This window comes from Anser anser (genome assembly GCF_964211835.1).
Source record: "Anser anser genome assembly, chromosome: 2".
NCBI classification, from domain to species: Eukaryota; Metazoa; Chordata; class Aves; order Anseriformes; family Anatidae; genus Anser; species Anser anser.
This window is the reverse complement of record NC_139721.1, coordinates 33,771,209-33,797,433: the sequence shown is the minus strand read 5'-3', so window position 1 is coordinate 33,797,433 and position 26,225 is coordinate 33,771,209. Positions and strand designations below refer to the sequence as shown.

The window sequence follows — 26,225 nt, the reverse complement described above, 5'->3', positions numbered from 1 at the left end:
AACTCCGCAGCCCGAACTTCTGCCGACGCCCAGAGGCGACACGAACGCACCCCCCACACTTCGCCCCTGGCGGTGGGAGCCGCCTCAAGATGGCGCTGCGGCGGGCGGCGCAGGGCACGCCGGGACATGTAGTCCGCAGGGGACACGGGCTCCGCTCCGCCTCGCAGCCGCCGGCCCCCGAGCGGCGGGGCTCGGCTCGGCTCGGCTCGGCTCGGCGGGGGTGTGGGGGTCCCGGGAAGGCGGAGCGGCCCGGGGGAGGGCCGGGGAGCCGGGGAGGAGGAGCCCGCCCGCCCGCCCGGCCCGCCCTATATAGGGCGCCGAGCGAGCAAGATGCTCACTGCCAGCAGCGGGGCCGCGGGCGGTCAGGGCGGGCGGCCGGAGCCGTGCTGGGGCTCGTTCCCCGGGCTGGCGTGCGGGGCTGGGGCGGCGGGGCTGGGCTGCGTGCGGGGCGGCTCGTCCCGGCTGCGGGGGCTGATCGCGGCGGGCTCCGGCCGCCCGCCTGCCGCCGGGGGGCAGCGGGGGCGGCCCCGGGTGTCGGAGCCGCGCGGCGGGGGCTCGGGGCCGGCAGCATGAACATCCTGCTGGAGCTCTTCGTGGTGACTTTCCGGGTGCTCTGGGCTTTCGTGCTGGCCGCCGCCAAGTGGCTGGTGCGGCCCAAGGAGAAGAGCGTGGCCGGGCAGGTGTGCCTCATCACCGGGGCGGGCAGCGGCCTGGGCCGCCTCTTCGCCCTCGAGTTCGCCCGGCGCCGGGCGCTGCTGGTGCTGTGGGACATCAACACGCAGAGCAACGAGGAGACGGCGGGCATGGTGCGCCACATCTACCGCGAGCTCGCCGAGGCCGCCAGCGCACCCAAAGGTAAGCGGCGGGTCCCCCGCGATGCCCCCCGGAGCTCACCTGTGCCCCTTTCCTTCCCCTTCTCTTCCCCTTCCCGGAGCTGCCGTGCCCGAGGGTCCCCCCCCGGGCATGGGGCAGCTCTCCCCGGCCGGGCAGGAGGGCACGGAGCGTCCTTCAAACCTGGCAGCGACAGCAAAGCGATGAGTTCTTCCCCGTGGCACGGCTGAGCGCAAGTTTAGCGTGATGGAAAACAGCTTGCGCTTTCCACTCAACTCTTGATTTGCGTGTTGGAACCCAAGTAAGGCTCGTGTTGTTCTCTTCTCTCTTGTCTGTGTTCCTTAGTAGATGGAGAAAAAGATGCGCTGCCCCATTGCAACTTGCAGGTTTACACGTACACCTGCGATGTGGGCAAAAGAGAAAATGTCTACTCGACAGCAGAGAGGGTCCGCAAAGAGGTTGGCGAGGTGTCTGTCCTGGTTAACAATGCCGGCGTGGTCTCCGGGCACCATCTCCTGGAGTGTCCCGATGAGCTTATCGAGAGGACCATGATGGTCAACTGTCATGCACATTTCTGGGTAACTATAAACTTGTTTATGCTGCCCTTTTTGTCACTTCATTTTAGGAAAATAACTGCTGTTGCCTAACTCCTGTCTTCTTGGGTTTTGCACTTGTTCCCTTTAATCTGCAAGCTGGCTACTTTGTAGGGTTCTTATTCTTTAATTTAACTTTCTGTTTAACAGGAATGGTGGGTATTAAAATCATTAATAAATAGCTTTAAATCAACTATGTCTTCCTAGAATCCGGAGTTAAAAATCTCGTGCCCTCTTATGTAGTTCTGGGCATGAAGTCTTTTGCAACCGTAACCTCTGAATCTGCTTAAAGGTTGTTACTGTTAATGAATGACTTCACTCCCCTCCTCCTGTAGCTTTATACTAGTATGCTAGCAGCTTTAAAATGCTGTTTTAATAATGGCTACAGTAGTGAACTTACACATTTATGGAATAAAAATACTTATTAAAAAATCTGTTGGAAATCTTGCTTAAATTGCCTTGGAGGCAAACCCTTCCTTTTGAAGGCTGGGAGGAAAGGCAAAAGATATCTCAAGAAATCAAGCCAAGAACACTCTTTCAGGAATCCTGCATATTTGTCCTCATAGCTTTTTCCTGGGGCTGCCAGTAGAAATAAGAAAAACCTTTAAAGTGGATTCTGAGGTGATACTGTCTTTGTAAGTAGCAGTTACTAATTAAGGAGAAGTTATCTGATCTTATTCTTCTTTTCTACTTAAGTTCTGTTTCCCTGCGCATTATATTTTTAAGCTCACTGTAGTGTGGAGTTATATAAATTGGTATGTCGGAGGGCACAATGCACACTTGGGTTAGCATTAGCTGTCAGATCGAGCCCATTGTTAGTATTAGAACTGTTCTTTGGTCCTTCAAATAAGGTTATGAAATACACTTGCATAACAAAGGATTAAGCAATCTGAAATACACTTCAGCTTGAGCTTTCTTTGTCTGTTCTTACCTTTTTGATAATAAAACTCCGTAAAATTCCTCATCTTCAAAACTTAGAAGGACCTATCAAACCTGGGTCTCTAATGTGGAGGCTACATGCTGTTTCATAACCCTAAAGGAGCCCCCTTCAAATCTGTTCTGTGAAACACTTAATGGCAGAGCAGTCTTCTTCCAATGTATTGTAAAGCTTGCTCAGAGAGTGCTTAAACTTCAATGCACATGAGATTGTGTTTAGAAACTCTTAAACCTTAAAGTATGTTTTAAGGCAATTTGGAAAGTGATGAAAATGCTCATAGAACTTCCTACAACAGCTAAAAGTTCTGCATGTTCCCCTTTATAAAAGTTAAACTGATGCTTAAGCAAACAGAGATGTACACTAGATTTAATGACTGTTATTGATGTGGTTTAAGAGCAGAATTGACAAAGTTTCCAAGAACTCTAAATTATGACATCACCATGAATTAAAATATGGGAGGATCCTAAATTTTCCAGCTGTTCTTCCTTCAGGCCTAAGTCATACACTTATTTATAACATTGTTTCAGAGACCTTTATAAAGCACCCTGTGTGTTCTGTCTCTTTACAGGAATATAAAACTAAACTTAGTCTAGGATCACTGATTGTTTTTCCATAAGTTTCATTCATCTCTAAATGTTAGTGTGAAGTGAGTTTAATTTTTTTTTTACTCCAGAAAGGTATAGTAGATCTGAACTGTGAAAATTGAGGTCTTGGCATAAGCTTCTAAGGAGCAGTCAACACCCTTTATATTTACTTGAGGATCTGTTCATACGTATGCTTCCTGCAGATCCTGTGTCCTGCTTTGGTTTCTCTTTTTTTTTTTTCTTGCTGCTCGCAGAGCTTTTTTTCCTAGTCTTCCCCTTCCTGATCCCAGAAAAGGTTGGCTTGACCAACAGTGGGTGGACTTCTATTAAAAAAAAAAAATACTTAATTCATAAGGTATCATCTGAATCAGCTGATTTGAAGCCAATTTTTTTTGATGCAAGTCAATGCTGACTTAAATAAAACAATGTGTCTAGATGTGTGAAGTCTTATGCAGCTAGACTTTTCTGTGTCAGCTAAACTGGTGGTCCAAAAGCAAAGTGAATGCTCTAGAGTATTATGTAGACTTTTAACTATTCTTGGACGGCATTTCATCCAAAAAGCTGTAAATGGATTTCATAAAGACAAGGATCTTCCGTGTAACATTGCTCTGTATTTCAGTGTCTTTGCTTCCTGGGTCTTGTTTTTCTTCTCCTGTATAATACAGGAATTTTTTTCATCATACCTTGATCACTAATCAAGCTTCCATGTGCTTCTATATTAAAAATGGCAAATGGGACTATGGCATTGTCCTCCCTGAACTCTCTGAAATGAGGCTCGTTGTCTGCTCTCTGTGCAGAATGCAGGTGAACCAAACTTGCTCTGTGTTACCAGCTATGATCCAAGGGCTGCCCAACCTCTGCAGCAGGCAGCAAGACAAAAGTCTCACTGACTTGCTCTTGGGACTCTGACTGGGCTGCGTACCATATCACAAACTGGCAATAAGGAGAGCTTTAGCAGCGTGCCACAGCCTAAACAGATGCTTTCCATTTTGCTGACGTCCATGATTTGTATAAGCCTTCCTATGTGTGTTCTGTATAAACATGTCGCCACTGCATCATGTAGCAATTTCCACAGCATAAAATCCATTGCAGTATTAAAAACCTGTTATTTCATGCTGTGATAACTCAAATGCTTCTGATATTGAAAACACAGGGACAAAATCCGTTCTCAGTTTGAAACAAGCCAGCTCTGGTTTACTATAATTTGCAGATGCATAAAACTGTAGCTGTAATGTAACAGTATCTTTCCTGCAAGTCTGTTGTGAGAATAATAACTTACTTGGCTGCACTTGTCAATTACTGGAACTGAACTTCTGCAGACCAGGGAGTTCTCTTCCTATATGTCGGAATCTAGATCTAAAAAATTGTTAATGTTAAGTTAATGCAAGATTAAATTGTTGCTTAATGAATTTTAAGCAAAAAAAAAAAAGGAATACTTTTGTTTTTTCTTACAGTTTTACACTAAAGCTTTAAGTGAAGTACCAACTTACCGTGTTTTACATCACAGAACAGAAAAACTACTGTACAAATTTCAGAACAGATTGAGATTTTGTACCTATTATTCTTCCTGAACATAAGGTTATAAAGCTACTGCTGAATAAGTAGATATTAATATTATGTATCAGCATAGTTCTTGGGAATTCTTCTAGAGTCAAAAGCTGAATAGGACTCATGCTGGGGAATTAGGGGCAAGACAATGCAAGTCAGGCACCACTGAGTTCTGTGATATGAAGGTCCTTCTGTACAGCAGATCTTTAGTATCCAGCTCTGAGAGAACAGTGGTATCACTTCAGTGTTTCTCTGTCATGTGAAGCTCTCTTCCTAGATGAGTTCTCTTCAACTTACCAAAAGGGGGAAGCAAAAGCATTTAGCTCCAGCTCTGTCATATTAAAAAAAAAAAAAAAAGCATAGTGAAAGACTATGGCCCAGACTTGTGTACTGCTGCCTTACTCAGAGTGTTCATTCACTTACAAACTATTTTTGAAGTTATGCCTATACATTTATCTTTTCAGGGATGTAACAAGTCTCTTTGGCAGTCTAACACCGATAACAGGGAGAGAAAAATACTGAGTAAAAAGGGGAATATTGCTAGAGTAACTTAAATATTTTGGACTATGTAATCCCCTGAACTTAAATGTACCTTGGAAAGAAAAAGTTAATGGAAGTTGAAGGATTAACTAAATCAAATACATATTTATGCAACTACTGTAGTTGTCAAATTAGACTGAAAGACTTGATAAAAACTTGGAAAAATAAGTGGCTTATTCTGTAGGTAGTGATGTTCTAATCTCTCCAAGTTCCCTGGTCTTCAATAAAGCTCACTTATATGAGTAGTTTTTCTTCAGCTTAAATGTGGAAGTGTTGCATGTTAAGTGTGCACGCTGTCTCTTCTACAGAAGAGACAATTAGATCAAGTTATTATCTGAAACTATACCAGGGCAAATTATTTGTAGACCATGGGCATAGCAGTTTGGTTTGTCTTCGTTTCTAGAATTCTAGTGTTTATGATCAAAGGTACGCACAGTACTCTACTAACACGCCAGCTAGCTGTACTTAGCATTTTCGTTGAGCTGAATTAGCTGCTTTAATTTGTTTTAATTTCATTGTAACATATCCAAAGAAGCATAAGTTTACTTACAAAGTTTGAGTTCTTGACTTTTTTTCTTTGAAAAATGAGTTGGATCAAGTTCAAGCCAAAGCATGTGTATGTGATCCAAAAAGTGTCATCAAAACTAACTCTTCCCTTGCAAAATGATTCCAATTACATGCCACCAGTAAATTACCCTAGATAGCACATGTGTTTCATATGATGTGGTAGCATGCTGGGTAACAAATATGAACCAAAAGCAGTCAGTCTTAGCTATGGAAACAGGGGTATTGACCATATTTACATCTTGCAGCTTCAGTATGGTTTTGTAATTCATATGTTCTTGAGTTTATTTCTCAAGGAAGTAGAGGAAATTTTTTGTCAGTTGAGGAAAATACTGTTTTCCAGATTCATGCTCTAGAAAACTACATTTTCCATTCTTACACAGCAATGTACTTAAGTTTTAGAAAATAAATGGGTGGAAATAATATTTCTGAAGTTTCAGTGGGCATGAGACTGTCTTGGAGCTTTCCTTATAGATTTTTATTATGGACACACTCCTGGTAGACAAGCACAGTTGTTACCAACTTGAAATCTTCTCATTTGTAATAATTGATTACCTGTATATCACATCTGTAATCTAGCCTTGTAGTCACATTTAAATTATAGTGATCATTTTCAAAAAATGAGCCTGTTTTACTGAAGGTTTTGTGTTTTTCTGATCCTTTTGGGGAAAACAACAAAAAAGCACATCTGATTAAGGCACCTAGATATGTAAGATTTGGAAAGGATTTTGCATCACTTCCAGAGTAGACACAAGTAAGGATAAAAATGAGTCTTCAGACAGAGTAGTCATCTGCAGAATCAGCAAGCATAATTAAGCATGTTGGGATGGATAGGTAGGTGGGTCATGCAGTGAAAAAACAACCCTTAGTGTGCCATCTGTGGGAATCGCGTGAACTCAAGCACAGACAATTGAAAATCCAGAGTGCTGCCAGCTGAACTGTAGCTGTTCCACAAATTACTGAAGTGTACTCCCTGAAGTCTACAGAGCCTATTCAGTCATGGTTTTCCATTGTCTACAGCATCTTGATGGTAAATGAATAGACACATGTCAAGGAGTCTGAACGAAATAGCTTATAGAGCTCTTGGCTTTTGTTTAATTACCAACACTTCCATCAGGGTTGTGGAAAAAGTGTATCAACGATTCTTTGAATGTATTACAACATTAGCTTTCCTGCACACACATTCTGTGCTAGGCAGTCTTACTTGCATGGTGGAGAACACAGACCTCTGTTGTTCAAACAGCAGTCGAATTCATCCATTTCTCTTCTCTGCAATGGTGTAAAGTGTCTGATGTTTGTCCCAGTCGGTTCACAAATCTGAAATGACCACTCACCAGGTCTTCTTTAAACTGCTTCAGTTGCACCCGAGCTCTTGTGGTGGCTGCGCTCGGGCATACTTTGGAAATGAATTTGTTGCATCATTTGAAAGGTGCATGGAACTTGGATTCAAACAACAGGAAATAAAGATTCTCACATTGCAACCTTTGGATTGTTTGTTGCCTGTAGGTGAGTGCCTCTGACGGTAGAATGCAATGCGGTCAGCCAGTTACTTCCAGGTGATTAACTGGCTGAAGGTTGTAGAGTTTAGATGAAAGCAGTAATATATTTCACAGAAAAGCAACGTGAAAGTCCAATTAAGTAAGGGTAGACTTGTTCTTGAGAGAACGTGCCAAGACTTCTTAAACTATTTGAGACATACTCGAAGTATTAGTCAATTATTAGTGGCTTGCAATTCTACAGTCTTCTAAAATAAAGATGGAAGTGCAGTATAGCTTGCCAGAGGTCAGGCACTTGCGATAATCTCACAACTTGTCTCCTGTGACTGTTTCTGAGGGTTAGAGACTTGTCAGCAAAGCATATCGGTGTTTTCAGGATTGCTAATCTGCTCTGAAGAAACAGTCCTGGATGAGCGATCAGCATGGTGATTAAATTCCTGCTTCTTATGGAATGAGTTAAGTCAGCTGAATAAGCAAAAACCTCTGCACTGACTTTGGTCTGATATTAGTGTGTTACATGTGAAAAGATTGGGGAGGTGGGAAACCTTGAACGGAGCAGTAGTGTTTGCCACGATGGTGCCTAACCTAGCTAGAAGTGGAGAGGTGCCTCTTCACTGTTCCAAAGAAATACTCAGTATAAAAGATTGTCTTCCTTGTCCTGTGGAGATTAGGACAGCAATGGGGTGATCAGGTACAAAAGAGTTTAAAGTTCCAGAGCCCTCTATCTACAAAGAACATCTTTAATTTTACAAAAAGCAGCTAATGTTAATGAGATCTTAGCACGTTATTACCTTTCTGTAATAACCAAGTGACTATAGCACACTTCTAGAAGACAGATGTGTTCATGTGCTCAAATATAGAGAAAAGCGATCTTAATTATGATGCGGCTAAGTGTTGCTAGCCCAGTCTTTTCATCACTGCCTAAGCCCTGTCTTAAATGAACTGTGTGGGTTAGCAATCCTTTTTGGTAGTTCCGAGTGTCATCAGTTACCCTGACTAGACAGGTCGAGGAAAGATTAATGTTGTGTTTTCTAGCGCCATCCCTGCCATTTTTAGCACTGCACTTTTAAAATCTTCTCTACTTTTATCTTTATCAGCTGGAAAGTGTTGTTTCCCAATGCTTCTCTTGCTTTGATTTCACTTCTGTGTTTTTTGTTTTGTTTTGGTGGGTTTTTGTTTCTTTGTTTGGGGGTGAGCCTTTGTTATGCATCCGTAATGCTAAATCTTTCTACAGTGCTCATTTATTTGATAAACTATGCTCCCCAGCCTTCAGGGTTTTCTGGCTGTTCACACTAATGGTAAAATTGAGTTATTGAGACCTGTCTGTCTTTTGTGAAAAATGGTACAAGTCTTTCTGCATAGGGAAGCTGGTGAATTACATACGATGTTGTGTGCTCATACCTGTGGTCGTCTTAGCCTGCTCATTGAAGGAAAGAAAAAAGTGTCTTTCAAAATATAGTTACAGTGTCAATGAGTGGGCATAGACTGGTAGAATCTCTGTTCCTGAGGGTTTAGTTTGAAAGAAGATATGCCACAAATGGGGAAGAGATTTACATCGGTGCTTAAAACTTCTGAACGAGCACTTTGTTCTTGTAAATAATTGTATTAGGATAATGATTTATATGCCGGTCAAATTAACACTTGACACAAGTGAGTTATCACGATTGGGAGGGGAGGGCGTTATAAGCCAAGGAATGCAGGAACAGCTGTGGAGCAGAGGTGACTGCCGTGGTGTGAGCCTTTTGAAATTCAAGTTTGTTTGGCTGTTGAATTCTGCACCTAAAAGTGCCCTGGTCACTTCTGCCATCTGTTTGAACTTGTGTGACAGCTTCTCAAGCACTCCCCTCACAGCATCAGTTTGTAAAAGCACTTGAGCATATGCTTGTAACTTGTCCAAAATTTGTGTTGATTTATGATGAAACTTCAAGGCAGCTTAGTGGTGGCAAGCTGACACATGGGACCATCCCTTAAATCTTCATCTTACCTTGCACTGATTTTGGTATTCATCTGATCCTTGGGTGAGCCAGTTCAGCTCACCAACCTGTCTAGAGGGTGCAGGGCAAAGCTATTTGCTTTCTTGGCCAAATTTCTATTTAGAGACTAGAATCACCTCATCAGAATTTCAGAGTTACAGGAGCTGGTTTATGTTTAGGTGTTGGGGAACGTGTGGGGAGGAACAGAATAAAATTGTGTGGCAGTGGACAGGATCTCTACAGCTGTCTAGTGAAACCTCATTCTTAAAGAGATTTTCTAGAATAGGATTTACAGGCTTAAAATATTTAAATAGGCATAATTGTTTCCAAGCTATAGTAAATCTGTCACTGTCACATTAGTCTGAATGTTACAACTTTGTTTCTAGAGAGAGAGCAGTATTTTAACTCCTATTTAAAACCTTTAGATAAAGGTAGGTTAGTTTTCTGTTGTGCTAACAGCTCTAGCTTTTTGCCTTGCACTGATACTGTCATTGCTGTTGTGTGCCATAGAAAGCAATGATCTCTATGCCTACTGCACCGTTTGTCTTCTCTGGAAATCATTCGTGCTAGTACTGTTTCAATGAGGGAAAAACAGGCCATACCTGTGTTTCAGCTTGTGGGAAATGAACTTAGTTTCCAGGGAAAGGCGAAAAAAGGAAGTAAATCTCTGCTTAGAAAGTGACTATCTACTCCCTTGGAAAGTGAGTAGTTTGCTGGTGTTTCGTTATAATGCCTATGTGAGTAGAATCTTTGAAAACTGCATTAGCCGCTGTTTCAATCACTGCATTAACTGCAGTTTATCTTTTTAGCATTTGTTGGCTTTTGAAGCAAAAATTTACCTGCCAAGACTTTTTTTTTTCCCCCAACCCCTTTTTTTTGGGGGGGGGGGGGGGGGGATAGTAGGGAGAAGTATTTCCACACTCTGTATTTTGAAAACCTCCTAGCTCCATATGTTTTAAAAATGTTACTCCTCATTCACTGAGTTACTTCACAGTAAGGTGGAGCCTTCTAGTAGGTCTTCCTGGTTCCTAAACAAACTTTAAAGCTAAATTTTCATTCCATTGTAAATGCTTCTTTATTTTTCTGTTGCCGATAAGTAAGACTATTAAATGAAAAGGGAAGCTCTCCTTCTAATCTTGTTCCTCTTACGAGATGTTGTTATGGCATAATCACTTTCCTTTTCATAAAGTAATTGATTTGAAACAATGACTTCGTTACCGCGTTGGGAAGGATGAGTGAAGTGACTCAGCTTTCATCTGCACGTAGATACTGCTTAGAGATAGCAGAACTGTGGAGGTACTGCCTTAAGGTGTCTGTAAAATTTGAGACAATCTTTTTCTGAAACTTCTTGAAACGCCTGTTACATAAATTGTAAAACATGAGTGATGACTTCATATTTTCCATAAGTAGTTCTGACAGTACTGTTCTCTAGTAATTCCTTGGAAACATGCAGACTAAAATACTAAGCTTTACTAAATATTCCAGAAGATGACTAAGCTTATGGCAAGCTGGAGAAAAATGTGTATTTGGAAGTTGGATTGTGTTCTTGTTCACTGAACGGAATATTCTGAGCTCTTATCTAATAGTTGTTCTAAAATGAATTTATGTGGATTTTTCACTGACTCATAGAGGCATGTTTTCATTTTTTTGTCAAGATTATCAAATAGCTGGCAATAAATAACTTCTCTCCAAATGGTTGGACATTTGCTACAAACTTGTGCTAATGAAGGTGAGGGACTAACGTGTTTGTTACACTGATGTCAACATCGCTCTGAGACACCACAAATCCTTTGACTCGGCCATTTGTCGGTATATAAACAAAGTAGAATTTCTAGTCACTTCACTTCAGCAGGACTTAAAACCAACTTCTGCAGGAAGGATTGGCCAACTGTTAACTTTTTATATCACTCGACGAACAAACTCTAAAGTAATTTCAAATTTGACATTTGGATAAATGCAAGTTAGGTCTTTACTGACAGATCTGCCTGTGGAAGAATACGAGGTTGGAAGTGCTGCCTATTGGGATTGTAACTTAAGTCCCTTAACTTCCAGGAGTGTACTTGGTCTGTCACAGTGGTGTTGGAGGTCTGCATTAATCTTGAGTATATGGAAAGCTCAAATGCTGACATGGTAGATCCAAGCAGAAGGATTTGCTTTCTTTAAACTGCATGTTACTTTGCAGTGGCTGCTGCCAACTGTATAGTACTTGGTTTAAATTGAATGGTAATTGCAGTTTGGTAGCTGTGATAGTCTGAGGGTGTAATGAGATAATGTTTGTAGAGAATAAACATCAGCTCGCCTAATAAGGTATTTTTGGGCAGGAGGGGGGAGTTCAGCTTTAGAGCGTGATTACTTTGTCTGAAAGCTTCTGTTCTCATGCTTGGTTATGCCTTAAATTTGTGCTGGCTAGAGAAGTCTGCTTGTATGCATTTGCTCCCAAGTCCCACTTCAGTCTAGGCTTTTTGCAACACGAGGCAGACTAAACACATAGCTGAGTCTCCAACAGCCCACTTAGCATGGTATCTAACCTACTACTAATCCTTCCCTGCCTTTAAATTCTAGTTTGACATTTGAAGTACACAACAAACGCCATTGGCAACTTCTGTTGTGCACTTCTGCACTGCTTAAGCAAATACACTGTCTTTCCCCCTGTTCATTGCTAGCTTTTGAGAATCTAATATGACTGTACTGTCTGAGCTCTGCACTGCCTCGTTGGACCTTCTCTTTCCATCTGAAAGGCCTTAAGAGCTAATGAGAAAGAGTAGAAGTAGAACAGGCACTATTTCAGACAGAGCAGGATAATTTATTACAGTCAAAAGCCTGTGTTGAGTAGACAGAGGAGAGAAGTGACACAGGAATCAGCATCCTTTCCAAGCATCCTAGCTGAGATTTTTTTGTTTATAAACTTCCACTTAACATAGAGATGAAGAATGCAAAGTCTCAGATGGCTTATGAACTTTTTCATCTGCAAGAGGCAGAGAAATGGTCTGTTGAACAGGGAGCTGGCTTAAGCGGAGAAGGTGCTCCGTTTTTCATAGCCACATGAAATCAAAGACTTAAAAAAAGTGGAGGGAAGAGCCCTAAATATACAATCAGTGATTTAAACAATGGTATATACTGATGCATGTATGTGAAGTTATACAAGCTGTTATCTGCAAAGTGCAGATGTAAGTAGGTAAGTTTACATGCATGTATGGTAGTATGTATAAAAGCATGTCCGTTAAAGGTAGCTAGATGCTCCCGCAAGAATTATTGGTGACATACACTCATTAGAAGGATCAGACACTTTTCAGGACGGATCTGACATCTGCGGTTGGAAATAATCTTAAAAGCTTGAAAATCTAAATCTACAATCTGTTTCTTAGCAGGAGGAGACAACACAAGAAAGATCTCAGGAGCAGAAAGGTGGACGCTGCATACCAGTACTATAAATGCTCTTAATTTCCATTTGCTGGTATAGAATTAACAAGGGCAGTTCAGTCTGAATGCCTGAACTTCTTCATGCCCAGAAAGCGTATAAAGCAGTGGCCTGTCTAAACAAAAATGAAATATTCTTAAGGAGAAATCAGGATTACCTTTAGCTGTGGTACATGTACCTACATCCCCGCCCTAGGTAAAGGTGCACTCGAAATCTAGAGTGTTGCTATGATGGTGAATGAAAAAAAGGTTTTACATGAGGCAACTGGGAGTTTGATTAGCACTAGATCACTGTAAGCCTTAGGTAATTATATCTTTTTCATCTTGACTCTCAAGCAGAAAGTTTCTGCAGCAGGAATTGTATAATTTAGGTAGCATGCTTGACTACTTACCTGCACTTCAGAGGAGGGGAAGAACAAAGCTGTTTGCTGCTCTAGTCCTAGTTGCACAATTTGGGGTAGGATCACAGGAAATGACAAGCAAGGCCTTAAACGAAAGGGGAGCGGGAGACAATGTAGTGACGTGATAAGGCAATAGTACCAAAAGTTTCAGTTGCAATGTTCTTTCCTAACCACTTTTCATATTCCACTCTCTGTAGACACAACCCTTTTTCAGCTAAGCCCTGTTAACAAACTATACAAAAGACAATTTAGCCAGGCTAGGTTCAGTTGCCGTAGGCATGGCATAATTAGTTCTGGTAGTAAAGAGTGGAAAACAATGATTAATGTTTGGGAGATAACTAGTGGTATTAGTTTCCTGTGCCTTTTTTTTTTTTTTTGAATAGCATTACTTATCTTATCTTTACTGTCTACGCATTGTAAACAGCTTTGTGGCACTAAGTTCTGATTAAGGAAACTACTTAATTCAGTTTCAGCTTTCTTCTGATACACTCAACATGAGTTTACTCGGTGTAAGAGGAACCACTACAGTAACCGAAACATTCTCAGGAAGCAATGGTAGCTATTATTACTGAAAATTCAAGAAATGTTATAATTGGACCGTAAATACTACAAATGCTAAGCAATGTAGAAATGGAAATTTTGTCTGTAACATACTTTTTCTTTAGCAAATGGCATGACAGATGTAACCTACCTATAAACTTCAATAAATAAAGTTTAACCTACTTTTGTACAACTTCAATGCTTCTCAGCTGGCTAAGTACATCTCTTGAGAAGCACAGGATTTTATGTGTATGGATCAGTCACGAAGGAGGAGAGAACAGGAACATTAATTACTGACATGATTTAATAATGAATTAAAAACCAAACAAGTGATTCAAGTAATAGCTTATGTTTTTACTAAGTGAAGACTCCATGTACTTCAAAGCAGTATTTCACGCAGAGTTGGAGAGAGGAAAAAAGATGCTTATTTCTCTGTAAATCAAATACAGTTTTAAATTAACTGGTGTTGCCTTTCATTGTGACTTAGTTCTTCGGGGTATTTACTTTATTTTGTTACCTTCACCTCTTAACCTGGATAGATCTTATCTGTAGTTTCAGTCTATCTGCAAATGTAGGGCATACGAAGTATTGGTGTGTGCGCGTGTGTGGCTTTGCTTCCTTGTTACTCGTCATCGTTATAGACTTCTGTTTAAGTCTATCTTGTTCTTTCATGAGCTTCTGGTTGCAAGGCAACTGGAACATTATTACTGTGCATGTATGTTAAGCATTAACTGCTGTAGCAGTTCAATATTAAAGGAATCCCCATGGCCCCAAAACAGTGGGTTTTTATGTGAAGGACAAGCAAAGCTTTAGTGAAAAATTGAAGGCTGTATTGCCTGCCAGGAGCTATATAACTAAGGGACTCCTTTCAAAATGAAATATTGGAAGCTCTAGCTTTTTGTTTTGAACGCAAGACCTGTTCAAAGCACACTTGAGGGCAATCCTTGAGTAGTTTGCTTTCATGCCTTTAATACAGCTGTCTATGGAAGCTTGGCTTGGAGAAGTCATATGTACCTCTTGATCCTTTTTACTACAGAAGGATCTGGGTAGACCCACGAACAATCCAGAGAAATGCATAGCTTTCTTTTTTTAAATTAATTACTTTATGAAAACTGCAAAATTCTGGCCTATTTTTCATTTTGGCTTCTTGAGAACAGAAACTGAAGATCAAAAATAGTAATGATTTCCACAGCTATTTAAATATTTACCTAGACAGTGACTAATTATCCAGAGGGGACCCAGCCCTTCTTGAAAACAGCCAGCCGAGACATTTTTACATCAAGGCACAGTTTTGGTCCCTTACCTTAGCAAGGTCAACAGTAGTTGTAGACTTCTGTCTACCTTCTGTTTTCAGCATGTTATTGACAGAGCCCTGTCCAGTGTGCTGTGCAGTCTCTTTAGTGTCCAACACAATACTTGGTATTTGAATGTAGTCTTTGCACAGTTACTAATCTCACCTTAAACAGAGATTTCGGAGATGCTTATAATAATGGAATTTAAGAAGGTTCTGGGGATAATATGGAAAAAGTAACTGAGATGATAGTGCAAATGTCCAATTATTATGCTCAGTTCTCATTGGAACCAAATAAAAAACTGAAAGGAAAATAAACAGTTAAATCCAGGCTTGTAATGGCATGCTTTGGTGTGTGAGAAGGCAGTTTGGATATTATAACCTCTAGCGTGATTAAATTCTCCTTTGAGAGCTGCACAGTTCTAGGGAATACTTTCAAGACCTCTTCTAAAAGTATTTGGCAGTGACTTTTGCTGTAATCCTGTAAATGAAGTTTTACCCAGTGTTTTTAAAGTGTATTTAAAGTGGTTATCCTCTGAAATAAGATGGGCTGTGTGACTGTAGCTGAAAATAACTTTAGTATATTTACCGATAAGCTTGCCACGTGTTTTTTTTTTTTTTTCTGCCTTTCGGGCACCTCTCTCTTGTTTTTTAACGTGCAGGAGTGCATTAGTGCTATTCTACCCAGTTAGGAGAAACCACCTTTAAGGCTTAGGCTGCACAGCCAGTATGCGGAAGAGTTAGAAGTGTTCTTTTGTCAGACTTCTGTGCCTAACTTCCCAGTTAGAGGCACGGAAAGGGAAGTCGAGGTGTGTGTAATCTCTGAATTTCAGTACGTGATGGAGCGAGTGGCCATGCACTGTCCAACGTGGAAGCAGGAGAACTTGCAGTGTCCTTCTGTGATCCATGAGGAATGGGAAGAAAGGGAAAGTGAATGTCCATGTGGGGTAGAGAGAGCACGTAACATGCATTTTAGACAAAAACTGGAACTACATTTTCTTGTCACTGGCTCCATTGTTTCATGATAATATAGCATATAATATAATTGTTATTAGCCAACACGCATGGCAGCAGGCTGTTATGATTTCTGGTACCTTAGTTCCAGGTTTAACCAGAGCTGTCTGGATGAGTCCTTGACTACTCACACCAATTTTGCCTCATGGGTCTGGGTGAAGGGTCTTAACATGAAGATAAAACAATGCAGTTACCCAAATGTTGCACCCTTTTATATGTTTATGTATCTGGCTGTTCTGGCAGTCAGGAATAGCTTTGGCTTGGGGGGAAATGTCGTATCTGTTATACCAGCATGCCACTCTTGTGGAATAACAGTGATGTAAAATCTCAGCTCTGTTGATCAGCCCCTGAAAAACAACTGTGCTCCATCCACCCTACGTGAAGGGGCCATATGGAAAATGAGCTATTCCTTTGGCATAAAGGAATTTCTGCTTTAGAGTAAAGCAGCTTGTTTATGCCATCAAAATAGTTTTAAATGGCTGTTGGGCATTGACAGAAGGCAGAAAGTGTGAAAAAAAAATACTATATTGAAAAATAGAAACTTAAAGGACCTTACGTGTTCGTACCTGCTTTGTTTGTGTCTTTGATATAAAGACAAGTCTATAAACATGAGGCAGCACGTACTTTTCCACTTTGGTGTGCTTTCTGCATTCAGAATTCATTGTCTTGAGCTGCATTACATCTAACATTGTTTTCTGTGGATGCTTGGTTTCTACTTGAAGAATAATTACTCCAAAATTTAATTAAAAAAATCACTTTCCCAAACACAGTATTTCTTCATATTCTCATTTGCTGTGTTTAGACTAATTTGTCTTGACATTGCAGCTGTGCTGTTCTTTGTGTTGCACAATCTTTTGAGTTTTGTTTCATTAAGAATGGAACTGAAGAATTTGGGGAAGGGGAGGGAAGAAGTGCTAGACTGTTAGAAGTTAATTTGCCGTAAACCAAAATGTTGAGAACAGATTATGAAAGCTATGAAGTGACATGTAAACGCTTGTTCAGTTTCACACTTATGAGAAATAAGTCATTAAAGCTGGGTGCATATGAAATACATGTTTGGTTACAGCTACTGGGAACTGATTGTTCTTACTAGTATATTCAGAGGCATGGAGGAAATTGCTTAGAAGGTTTGGAATTGGTCTTTAGGCTTCATAAAACTTAAAGATTATACCTCAAAAAAATAGCTCTGCTCTCTGTTCAGAGCAGCTTCATATGTCCTGTCTATCCCACCTATCTGCTTTATCTAATCTGAAACACGGGTTAGAAATGACATATTTGTACCGCACTTTTTTCTTTTTTCTTTTATTTTGGGGGGGGGGGGGGAATAAAGAGCTAATTCTTAATAAAGAGGATGCTTAACTTCAATTTCTTGATGTTAAACACTCATATCATTCATGAATCTTCACAACACAGTTCCTTTCATTTACTATACTCACTAGTTTCTCCCCAGTGTTAAAAAGGGTGCAATGTTCGTCATTAATAAGAGACCTAAGTACTGACTTTAAGTACTTAAATGTTTTAGTTAAATGTCTTCCTCTGCAGCTGTGAGAGGTAAAACCGAAATTAAGGGATCAAACCAGAAGGCAGATAGCTTGATTAAATCAGTTGAGTCGATTTGAATTATTCCGGGGCCTGGTTCATGACCTCTAATGCCATGGACAATACCACATTTCTTGCTTGGCATCTTATAATACTTTTCCTTTTTTTTTTTGTGGTGGATTAGCACGTCCATGCATCACCTCGGAAGACTAATGTGGGCCGTGCTACCTGTTCAGACAAACGCCAGATGGGAAGGCCACCCAGGAGGCATCTTGCCCCTGAACCAGTCGAACTCTTAACTAGTTTCTGAGCAGCACAGCAAGCACGCAGAAGACTCCAGGTCTGGTAGGCAGATGTAGCTGAAGCTGAAAGAAACTAGAAACAAGAAACTAGGTTGGTCTGGTTTATGTAACAGGCAGAAAAACTGGGGACCGGAGTATGGAGGAAGCTGCTTTGATCAAGGAAGTGGGCTGTGCCAGGAGCTCAGTAAGAACACTGATTTATTTGGGGATTGCTTATACCACGAAAGAGAATAACTTCACTTTGGAATTGTTTTTCCCAGCCAGAGGAGGCTGGGAGGAGCAGTGGGCAAGCCTTTACTCTGAGACTGGAAATGTGTCCCCCGATAGGGTGTGTCTGCCTCTTACAGCGCTTGTTTTTTAAGTACTGGCTCCCAGCTGTAGCAGATGGCTGGAGGGTGGCAGCAACCGAGATGACTTTCTCTGTCATCCATTTAGCTGAGATGTTGATAGCTGGCTGCTAAGTTTTGTCCATAAGATAGTTGCACTATCTTTATAGACCCCCTTAGCTTCAGGTTTTAACTGGATTAGCAGGATAATGTCCCATGACAAAGTACAGGGCCCTGCTCTGAATGGGCTGTTTCAGAACACGGAGGTCTCATGTGAAGATTTCCATGAATTGCTAATTGTCCTCAGAGCAGAGCGGCTGCGTTTTTTCCTTTGCAGCTGTAAAGGGCCTCTGAAGAGATGACTTGCATGAAGTGACCATAGTTCTGCTGCTGGAAGTTATTCAGTGCTGAAGACATCACCCCAAAGGTCCTTAACAGAGTTCATTCGTCATGTGCCAGTTTGCTCTTGACCGAAAATGGGTTACTTTAGTCACAACCTCTGAGAACTCAGGCTTTGTAATCAGTATGCTCCTCTGAAGAAGCATCAGACAGTTAAGAGTATGCTTTTTGAGATTTACTGCTCTGCAGTTGTTCTGATTATTTCCCATGTCTATGTGCATGCCTGGGAAAGTTCTGGTCATCTTTACCATAGGTAAGTACAGCCATTTATGGACAGTTATAGAACAACATATTTCCCTCCCTCCCTCCAAAAAAAATAGAGGGGAGAAGGAATAAAGTCGGTGTTATAGTGAAGATAATAGAAAAAACAGCCCAAAGAAGCTTCATGCGCTTTCCTGTTGTTTATCTTATGGAAGAAAACAATGATCCATGCTTTGGAAGTGGTAGGAGAAAAACCTGTTACTGTTTCTTTTCCTTCTTTCTCCCCCGCACCTTCTAAAGAGACGAACTCCGAGGCAAGTGGCCCTTCCTTTCTGTACTTACTGTGCTTTGCAGGCAGAGCTTCAGCCTGCATTATCAAGCTTTCTGGCAGTGTGGGGTGGCAATCAGTCATTCCAATGCGATGTGGACAGATAACTGAGACGTAAGTGGAAACTGCTGAGGGAGCTGACTAATGCTCTGGAGGGGAGTAAATTGTTAGCAGGACTGAGCTGGGAGCACGGTCCTCTAATGAGGATGGTGCAGAAGATCTGGGCCAACGTACGTTGGTCAATGTCGGGGGGGTGTAACGCAGGCTGCAGAGGAAGGACGTGCTGTAAAAGTTGAGCAAAGAAAAGTTTTGCTTCTTTGCTCTTACCTTTTCAGACTGTGCTGCTCCGGGATGGCTAAGCTGCGTTGCCACGCAACCTGGGAAGAGAGGCTGAAACTTCGTGTGCCTGGCACAGATTAGTTTAACAAGTGAACTAAATTCTTTTCCAAGGCTCTGTATAAGAGGTTTAATGATCCCTGCCACGAGGAAAGAAACAAATGCAAGGCGGTTTGCTCTCAGATTATTTTTTATAATTAGCTTCATTATGCGGTTATGACAGAATCTAGGAGTTATATGAATCAACAGTAGAAAAGGCAAGGAGTCAGGAGGTCTGCTAATCTTCTATCATCTGCCAGCTGTCCAGTGAAAACAGTCTTTTGTGTGGTGTTAGGAGGTCTGGATTAGTCATTTAACACCTGCAGGCAAAAACGTTGTACAAGAACATGTGAAAATCATTAGAGCAAAACTGTCCTGACGTCTGTGATTGGAAAATGCAGACAGCATAAGAATGGAATTAGATGGATTCAGCTGTAGCTTGCACGTCTTTTTAACAATGCAGCTGACACGATTCAGACCAACAATTAAGCAAGCAGCAAATACTTCAGGGGCATTTGCATGCTTTGGGTTTGGATCCAAATTAGATGGGAAGACCTGGTTTCTGGAAGGACGAAGCATTTGTGGTTCTGAGCAAGTTAGAATAATAGCTCTGCCACGAGAAGATTTATGTATTAACTAGACACATTTATGATTAACAAGCATTGTTTGAAGTTGTTTGGCAGTTTAAAAGTGATCTAGTGTAGTATGCTGATAATCTAAAAGCCAAAGTAAATCATAACTAAACAAATCATTTTACTACTTAAGTGATTTCTAGCATCTATGTTGCTCTGATATTTTAAAGAAAAAAAAAAGAAGTATTGAGTCAGCTTCAGAAAACAGATGACAGCTAGGTATTCTAAGAAAGGTGATCTTCTAGCAACTGCCTTCAATTTATCACTTAAAACTTAATTTTTTAAAGGTGTTAGCTCTGATTTGGTTGTTTAAACAAAAACAAACTTTGAGATAATCAAAGCATAAAGATTGGTGGTTAAAATCATTCATAATTTCATCCTGACGCTTGATTTTTGTTTTATCTTTGAAATCCTTTTAAAATATGGAATTAATAACAGAAGTATACATCTAGTTTTAGTTAGAGCAATGCTTATGGATACTAATAAAGATGGAAGGCAGTTTAAACTAGTAGATGTTTAGTGTATTTTATATGGAAAAGGTAACATCAGCAAAACCTCTGTCTCCAGTACTTCTTTATTGTAAAATGCCCAAGTTGGTAAGTGGATAAAACCAACCATATCTAACTGACAAAACATGCTGTCAATAATTAGAATCGGTAATTGGCACTGATCTTAACATAGATGTACTGGATGGCATAATTAAACAGTTTGCATACCTTTTTCTGTCTTAAAAAAAAAAAAAGACTTCCATTTTAGGGGCAAATTATCTCTTTCTGATAACTAGTCTCTTGCAGAAAAATAAACATGTCTGAGCCCAATTGATCCTTTAACCTTAGGATTTCTGGAGATACAATCCTTGCTGCCTTGCTGCTGTCTGAATTCACAAACATGCTGTAGATACTCTGCTGGCATTTTTGAAAAACTTAGAAGGCCAAAACCTGTATAGTGATCTTCTAAATTCGTGATAACAAACTGAGATAAAGGTTTTGAACACCTGTAGCTAATGTAGTATGTTCATGGTGTTTCTTTGTTTTGTTTTTTACTTTGTAGACAACTAAAGCATTCCTTCCCAAGATGCTGGAAATGAATCATGGGCACATTGTGACAGTTGCAAGTTCCTTGGGACTGTTCAGTACTGCTGGAGTGGAGGTTTGTTAGACTATTTATTTATTTATTTATTTGGTATTAGCAGCAGAAAATAAAGTCAGATCTTCCAGAGATATTTGGGAGTTATGGTGCTCACTACCATATCACCAAACAGCACAGGGCTCAGTGGAAGCCTAGGACAGCTAAGGACTTCAGAACGCTGAATGGTCTATGAATAACCTGGTGATTTTTAGTAACCTGAAAGGTGTCCACCTACCTATTCCTGCCAAGAACTTAAGTGCTAAGCCTGAAGCCAAAGGCAAGGATTTTCAAAAGTAATGTTTCTTGTTTCCTGTTTCTGTGAGGAAATTGCTGCCTGCCTTCCTTCCAGACTATATGGCTCACTTGCTTCACTAGGCTCCAAGTTATATGTTAGGTCATCTAGTCGCTAGCAGCCATTTGAGGACAACAGTTTTTGTGATTTGTTTGGTACATAAAACTAGGTAAGGATTAGAGCATATTAGCTTGCATTTGGGGTCATTAGCACAAATGCAAATGGGAACAAAAAGTATTCACTTAGTGAAAACAAGTTAATGAGTTTAATGGAATGACGGTCATACTACCCCACAAGATGTAGGCTTCTTTGCACATGGCTTAGGCTCAATCCAGGACCTTACCCTGCAGTGTTTCTTAATAGAAATGAATTAAGCTGGTGTAAGTAAAGCTTTTTTAGAGTATTTGTTGTCTTGAGAATTCTTGAAAGAATTTCCTAGACTGTGGGTGTGACGACCAGCAGAGGTAGACACATCCAACTGAAAATTAAATGTTACTGCTGTCTCTGCAGTTATTTTTTAGTTTTTATTATTTTTATGAGATAAGCAAGCTATATAATTGTCTGAAAATTAAGCATATGATACACTCAAATCTCCATTATACCTCCTGTTGAAACTAACATAAAAAATAAAGCATTTTAGATTTCTACACCTATGCCCTGCCAAATATCCAAGCTTCTTCAAATCTGACCCTAGGTAGTATTAAGTTTCTTAGTCCTTTGTTCCAGCATTTAATATTAAGCAAACTGGTAATCAGAGCAACTTGCCATATGAGCCTGCCTGATTCAAAGACTTGAATCCCAGGTAATCTCCTCCTACATTCAGCTTTCCTGCTTTCATAGTTCTGTGCTAATTGCCTTAAAAGTGAAGTGATAAATGAGTTTATGTTATGCTATATTCAGTGGGTGTCTTTTGTTGTTGCTTTGTAAATCTGTGCAAAATCACATCAAATATGTTTTGGCTTTAAACACGATTCATATCTGACCTTTTTAAGTTGCCTTTTTTTGCCTCAATCATTGCCAACACAGGATTATTGTGCCAGCAAATTTGGAGCTGTAGGTTTTCACGAGTCTTTGAGCCATGAATTGAAGGCTGCCGAAAAGGATGGAATCAAAACAACTTTAGTCTGCCCTTATCTTGTTGATACAGGAATGTTCAGGGGGTGCAGAATCAGGTGAGTGTAAAATTTTTTTTCCCTGTGTATGTAGTGTTGCAAAATATACTTGAAGGTAATTTAACTTTGTTACCATAAAAAGTATTAAAATAAATATTGTCTGCTTTAATCTGTAATCCTGAGTCCAGAAAAGGACTTCTGAATTCAGTGATTTTCTTTTGTCCTGTTGTTCTTAGCACAAGTTTTGCCTTTTGGCAAGTTGTTGTAACTGAATAGTGAACACAAAAATTGAAGCCTTTGACATTGTTGAGGCATTCCAAAAGAAAGTGGGTTAATGGACTTCTCTGAGGTTGGCAGTCCTTTACATATCTTCTTAATCAATCTTAATCAAATATTTCAGAAAAGAAATTGAGCCTTTCCTTCCACCCTTGAAGCCAGAATACTGTGTGAAGCAGGCTATGAGAGCTATCCTTACAGACCAGCCAATGATTTGCACGCCTCGCCTAATGTATATGGTCACCTTCATGAAAAGGTAATATCTGAAATGCCAGTTTGTTGGTAATACAAGCAACAGAATGCTAGTGGAATATGTGAGCATGTCCACTTTCTAGATATAAACGCCCTCCTACCCACACAGGGGCCATAGGTGCTGTTCTGTCGTAATTCCTGTCTCTTCCTTGGCTTGCACAAGTGTAGGTTTCTTTAATGGAAAGCTCCATAAAACTGAGATCCTATGTATTATTATGCATCCTGGCTTTGCCTTTCTGCTATCTTCCATCCTCCTTAGATTCCTTTTCTCCTCAACAGACTTTTCTTCCATTTTGTGGACTTCTCTTTAGGAATGGGGAATGAGGAAGCTTACAGTAAAGGATCCTGTAGCTGTCTCTAGGACCAGTATGTAGGAGGCCCTGCCTGCAGATCCCCTAGGACTTGCATTGATATGGTAGACAAGCTGCAAATCTGCACATTCAGAACCAATTTGCAGAGCTGTAGGAAAGGATAATTAACGGAATTATCTCCTTTGTCCTAACACAGTACAGGTTTTGGATGGGAACTCTGTTTAATCTCTAACTAGACTTCCATTTCAATGATTCAGGGTAATACAGGAGTTGGCTCAATTCCACTGATTCAACATAACTTACTAGTTCATAGAGAACAGCTTCACAACTGCACAGGTTTTTCTTTTGTTTTTTTTTTTCTTTTGTTTTTGTGTTGTTGGTTTTTGTTTGTTTGTTTTAATCTGTAGTGTGTAGAAGGAACCTTTAAAATATAGTGTTGTCTTACTGTCCTTCTGCAAGGGATGGTTGAAACTGAGAGTCTTGGTCATTTTTATTCTACTTACAAAGCAGTTGTTCTCTGCTTTAAGTCCCTCCTGATGGACAGGATCACCAAAGACTAGAGACCTTGACTGCTCACCTCTTTCCTGAAAGAGAGTATGTGTGTGTCTCTTCTGTCAGTGAATTGAGATCACTATTACTGTCTTTAAGAACTAGCTTCTTCAGCCAGATGCTCAGAGGGTGCTTCAGTGCTACAAGCAGTGCCTCCTGCAGCAGCAGTGACATCAAAGACCCTTTGGGTTGTCTTGCATTCAACACTTTAGCTTCCAACAGGAAGATCAAAGTTCCACCATAATCCATGCCCCAGGCAGCAGCACTTAGATCAAAGGCCCTCCAGTGGCTACTGCACAAGCAGTACTACTGTTGGCAAAGACACCTGTACCAGTGACATCTACTTCAGTGCTTCAGTGATTCTTTTTCCTAATGCCTAGATTCTATGTATTGCTTTCCACTGAATGAGTGTCTGTCACACTGTTTTCAGGGGCTGAGGAAAGCCCATCGTAGTCCTTCACTAGAGCTCCTGAGTACCACCCTTGAAATAAAAAGAGTATTTTGTGGATGTGGGAAAGAGGGGAGGGTCCATAGCCAGGTATTCATCATGTACTCTTTGAATTTTATCTGATGGGGGCAAAAAGGAAATTGCTTTCTTTGCTTCAGACCTCTTTTTGAGGACAGATAATTGAGTTTAGAACATGTGTAAAACTTGTTAGACATCTGATGACCAAAGAATTGCATTAACTAATACTAATCCCAAAGTAAAGAGTTTCCTAAATGTCTGGTGACTTCTGTTGATGCTGTTTTGAGCAAAAACTTTGGTTTTAGTAGGCTTTCTGCGGTGCAGTTGCCCCCACCTCTTTAAAACAAGCTTGTAAAGAAGCAGCAGAACATCCAGTCTAAGCTGGAGGCATGCGAATAAATAGCTTCTTTCTCCTTTCTGCCTGCCTCTATGGCTCGGACTCTTTAAAATTTCAGTTTTCTCAGTAAGTATTCCTGGCAAATAAAAATCCTTTAAGTCTCTTAGGAAGCCCCCACAATAGCTATTATGTTGCTTTTAAGACGACCAAGTACATAATATGTGGAGGTTTTGTTTTATACTGTTTTCTAATAACTTTATAACTTCTCTTTTGCAGTATTCTGCCCTTTGAAGCAGTTGTATGCATGTATCGGTTTTTGGGAGCGGACAAGTGTATGTACCCTTTCATTGCTCAAAGGAAACAGGCTACAAACAACAATGAAGCAAAAAATGGAATTTAACACTGGTTTGGATGGACTAAGATTTATAGGTGAATATGATAATGTTACATAAGTAAATTGTGAAGCACACTTGCATCTATGAGATGCAAATGTCAACATCTTACTGTGGCATTCTCTTGGGTCCTAAACCTGTGTATTGAACTCTAAAAATCTTTTTTTTTTAATATACTGTAAATAAAACTGACTAGAGTACTTGGAAAATGTGATAGGTAAAGTGAATTTACAATGTAGCTGCCACCATTGTCCTTTAGAATATCACTGTATGTACAGTAAACTAGTCATACTACTACTTGTAGGGATGCACTGTGTGATATCTCTTCCTCAGCCTGCCAAGGTTTATAAGAGCTGTCTACAACTAGAAGATGCAATGTTTCAGAAGCTGTTCATTTTTCCTTATGGTATTTGAGAAGGGAGGGAAATCTTGAGATTTGAGCGATTACTTATGACCTTTTAGCAAATTCAAGGACAGTTTCTGAATGCATCTCTTCCTATATTATCCCAAGCTCTCTAAAGGACACATGGCCAAATTGTGGTGTAATTCTCTTTTGTAGCAATTGTGTGTGTTCTATTTAAACAAAGATAAAAATAAATTTGTAAATCTCTGCCGATTCAAAGGCAAGTGAATGTCTCAGAAATACTCTGAGCAAACCTGTACTGGGCATCTGGTTTTCTAGGAGTTCAGTCAGTGATTTAAACTGACTTTTTTCAAGTTGCTTGATTTGAAATATGCTCTGTTCTGTTTCCCTCTGCATATGTCAGAATCCAACCTGTTGTTACGGACTATACGTTTCTTTTCTCCCTACTTATTCATACTTCCGACGGAGTTTTCCCACCCCCTGAGGAAGCTGTTGTATTAAGTTTCTGTAACTGGACTTGTGCCTAAAAGACAAAGCAACTCAGCTGAGATACAAACTGTTTATGTAACTGCTGGTCATATGCCAACTATTAGCAAACGAAGAATAGAATAACGCCTGATGCAACTTTACATGTGGAGTATAGAAGGGTGTAAAGATTTTTTTGAGTTGTACTCACATCGTAGAACAGCAAATGACATTTTTACAGTATTTTTTGTAAAGCGAACAATTTTGTGCCTTGAATTTGGTAATCTGTATTAGTGAAGCATTGTAAAAGTGAACTTCTACCTCTGTATCTTAATGTATACCATCCACTTGTAAACTACTATTGGACAATTTGTGATTACTTTTTTAGAATGTCTTGTTAAATAGTGACCAATGCCTGTGGTTATTAAAGTGAGCCACCTTTTCCTTAAA

At 40.4% G+C, this 26,225-nt stretch overlaps 1 protein-coding gene across 2 annotated transcripts; it reads left to right on the top strand.

Annotated features, from left to right (window-relative positions):
- Positions 1-365: 365 nt before the first annotated feature.
- On the top strand, positions 366-26,225 carry RDH10 (retinol dehydrogenase 10). Of its 2 annotated transcripts, none has more exons than XM_083825752.1 (6): positions 366-855; positions 1,180-1,409; positions 20,882-20,980; positions 22,278-22,423; positions 22,764-22,895; positions 24,831-26,225. In XM_083825752.1, the coding sequence occupies exons 1-6, from the start codon at positions 570-572 to the stop codon at positions 24,952-24,954; spliced, it is 1,017 nt and encodes a 338-aa protein (XP_083681878.1). In that variant the 5' UTR covers positions 366-569; the 3' UTR covers positions 24,955-26,225. The 2 variants fall into 2 exon arrangements, with proteins under 2 accessions (XP_083681878.1, XP_083681877.1); XM_083825751.1 differs by having other exon boundaries at positions 369-855; positions 1,177-1,409.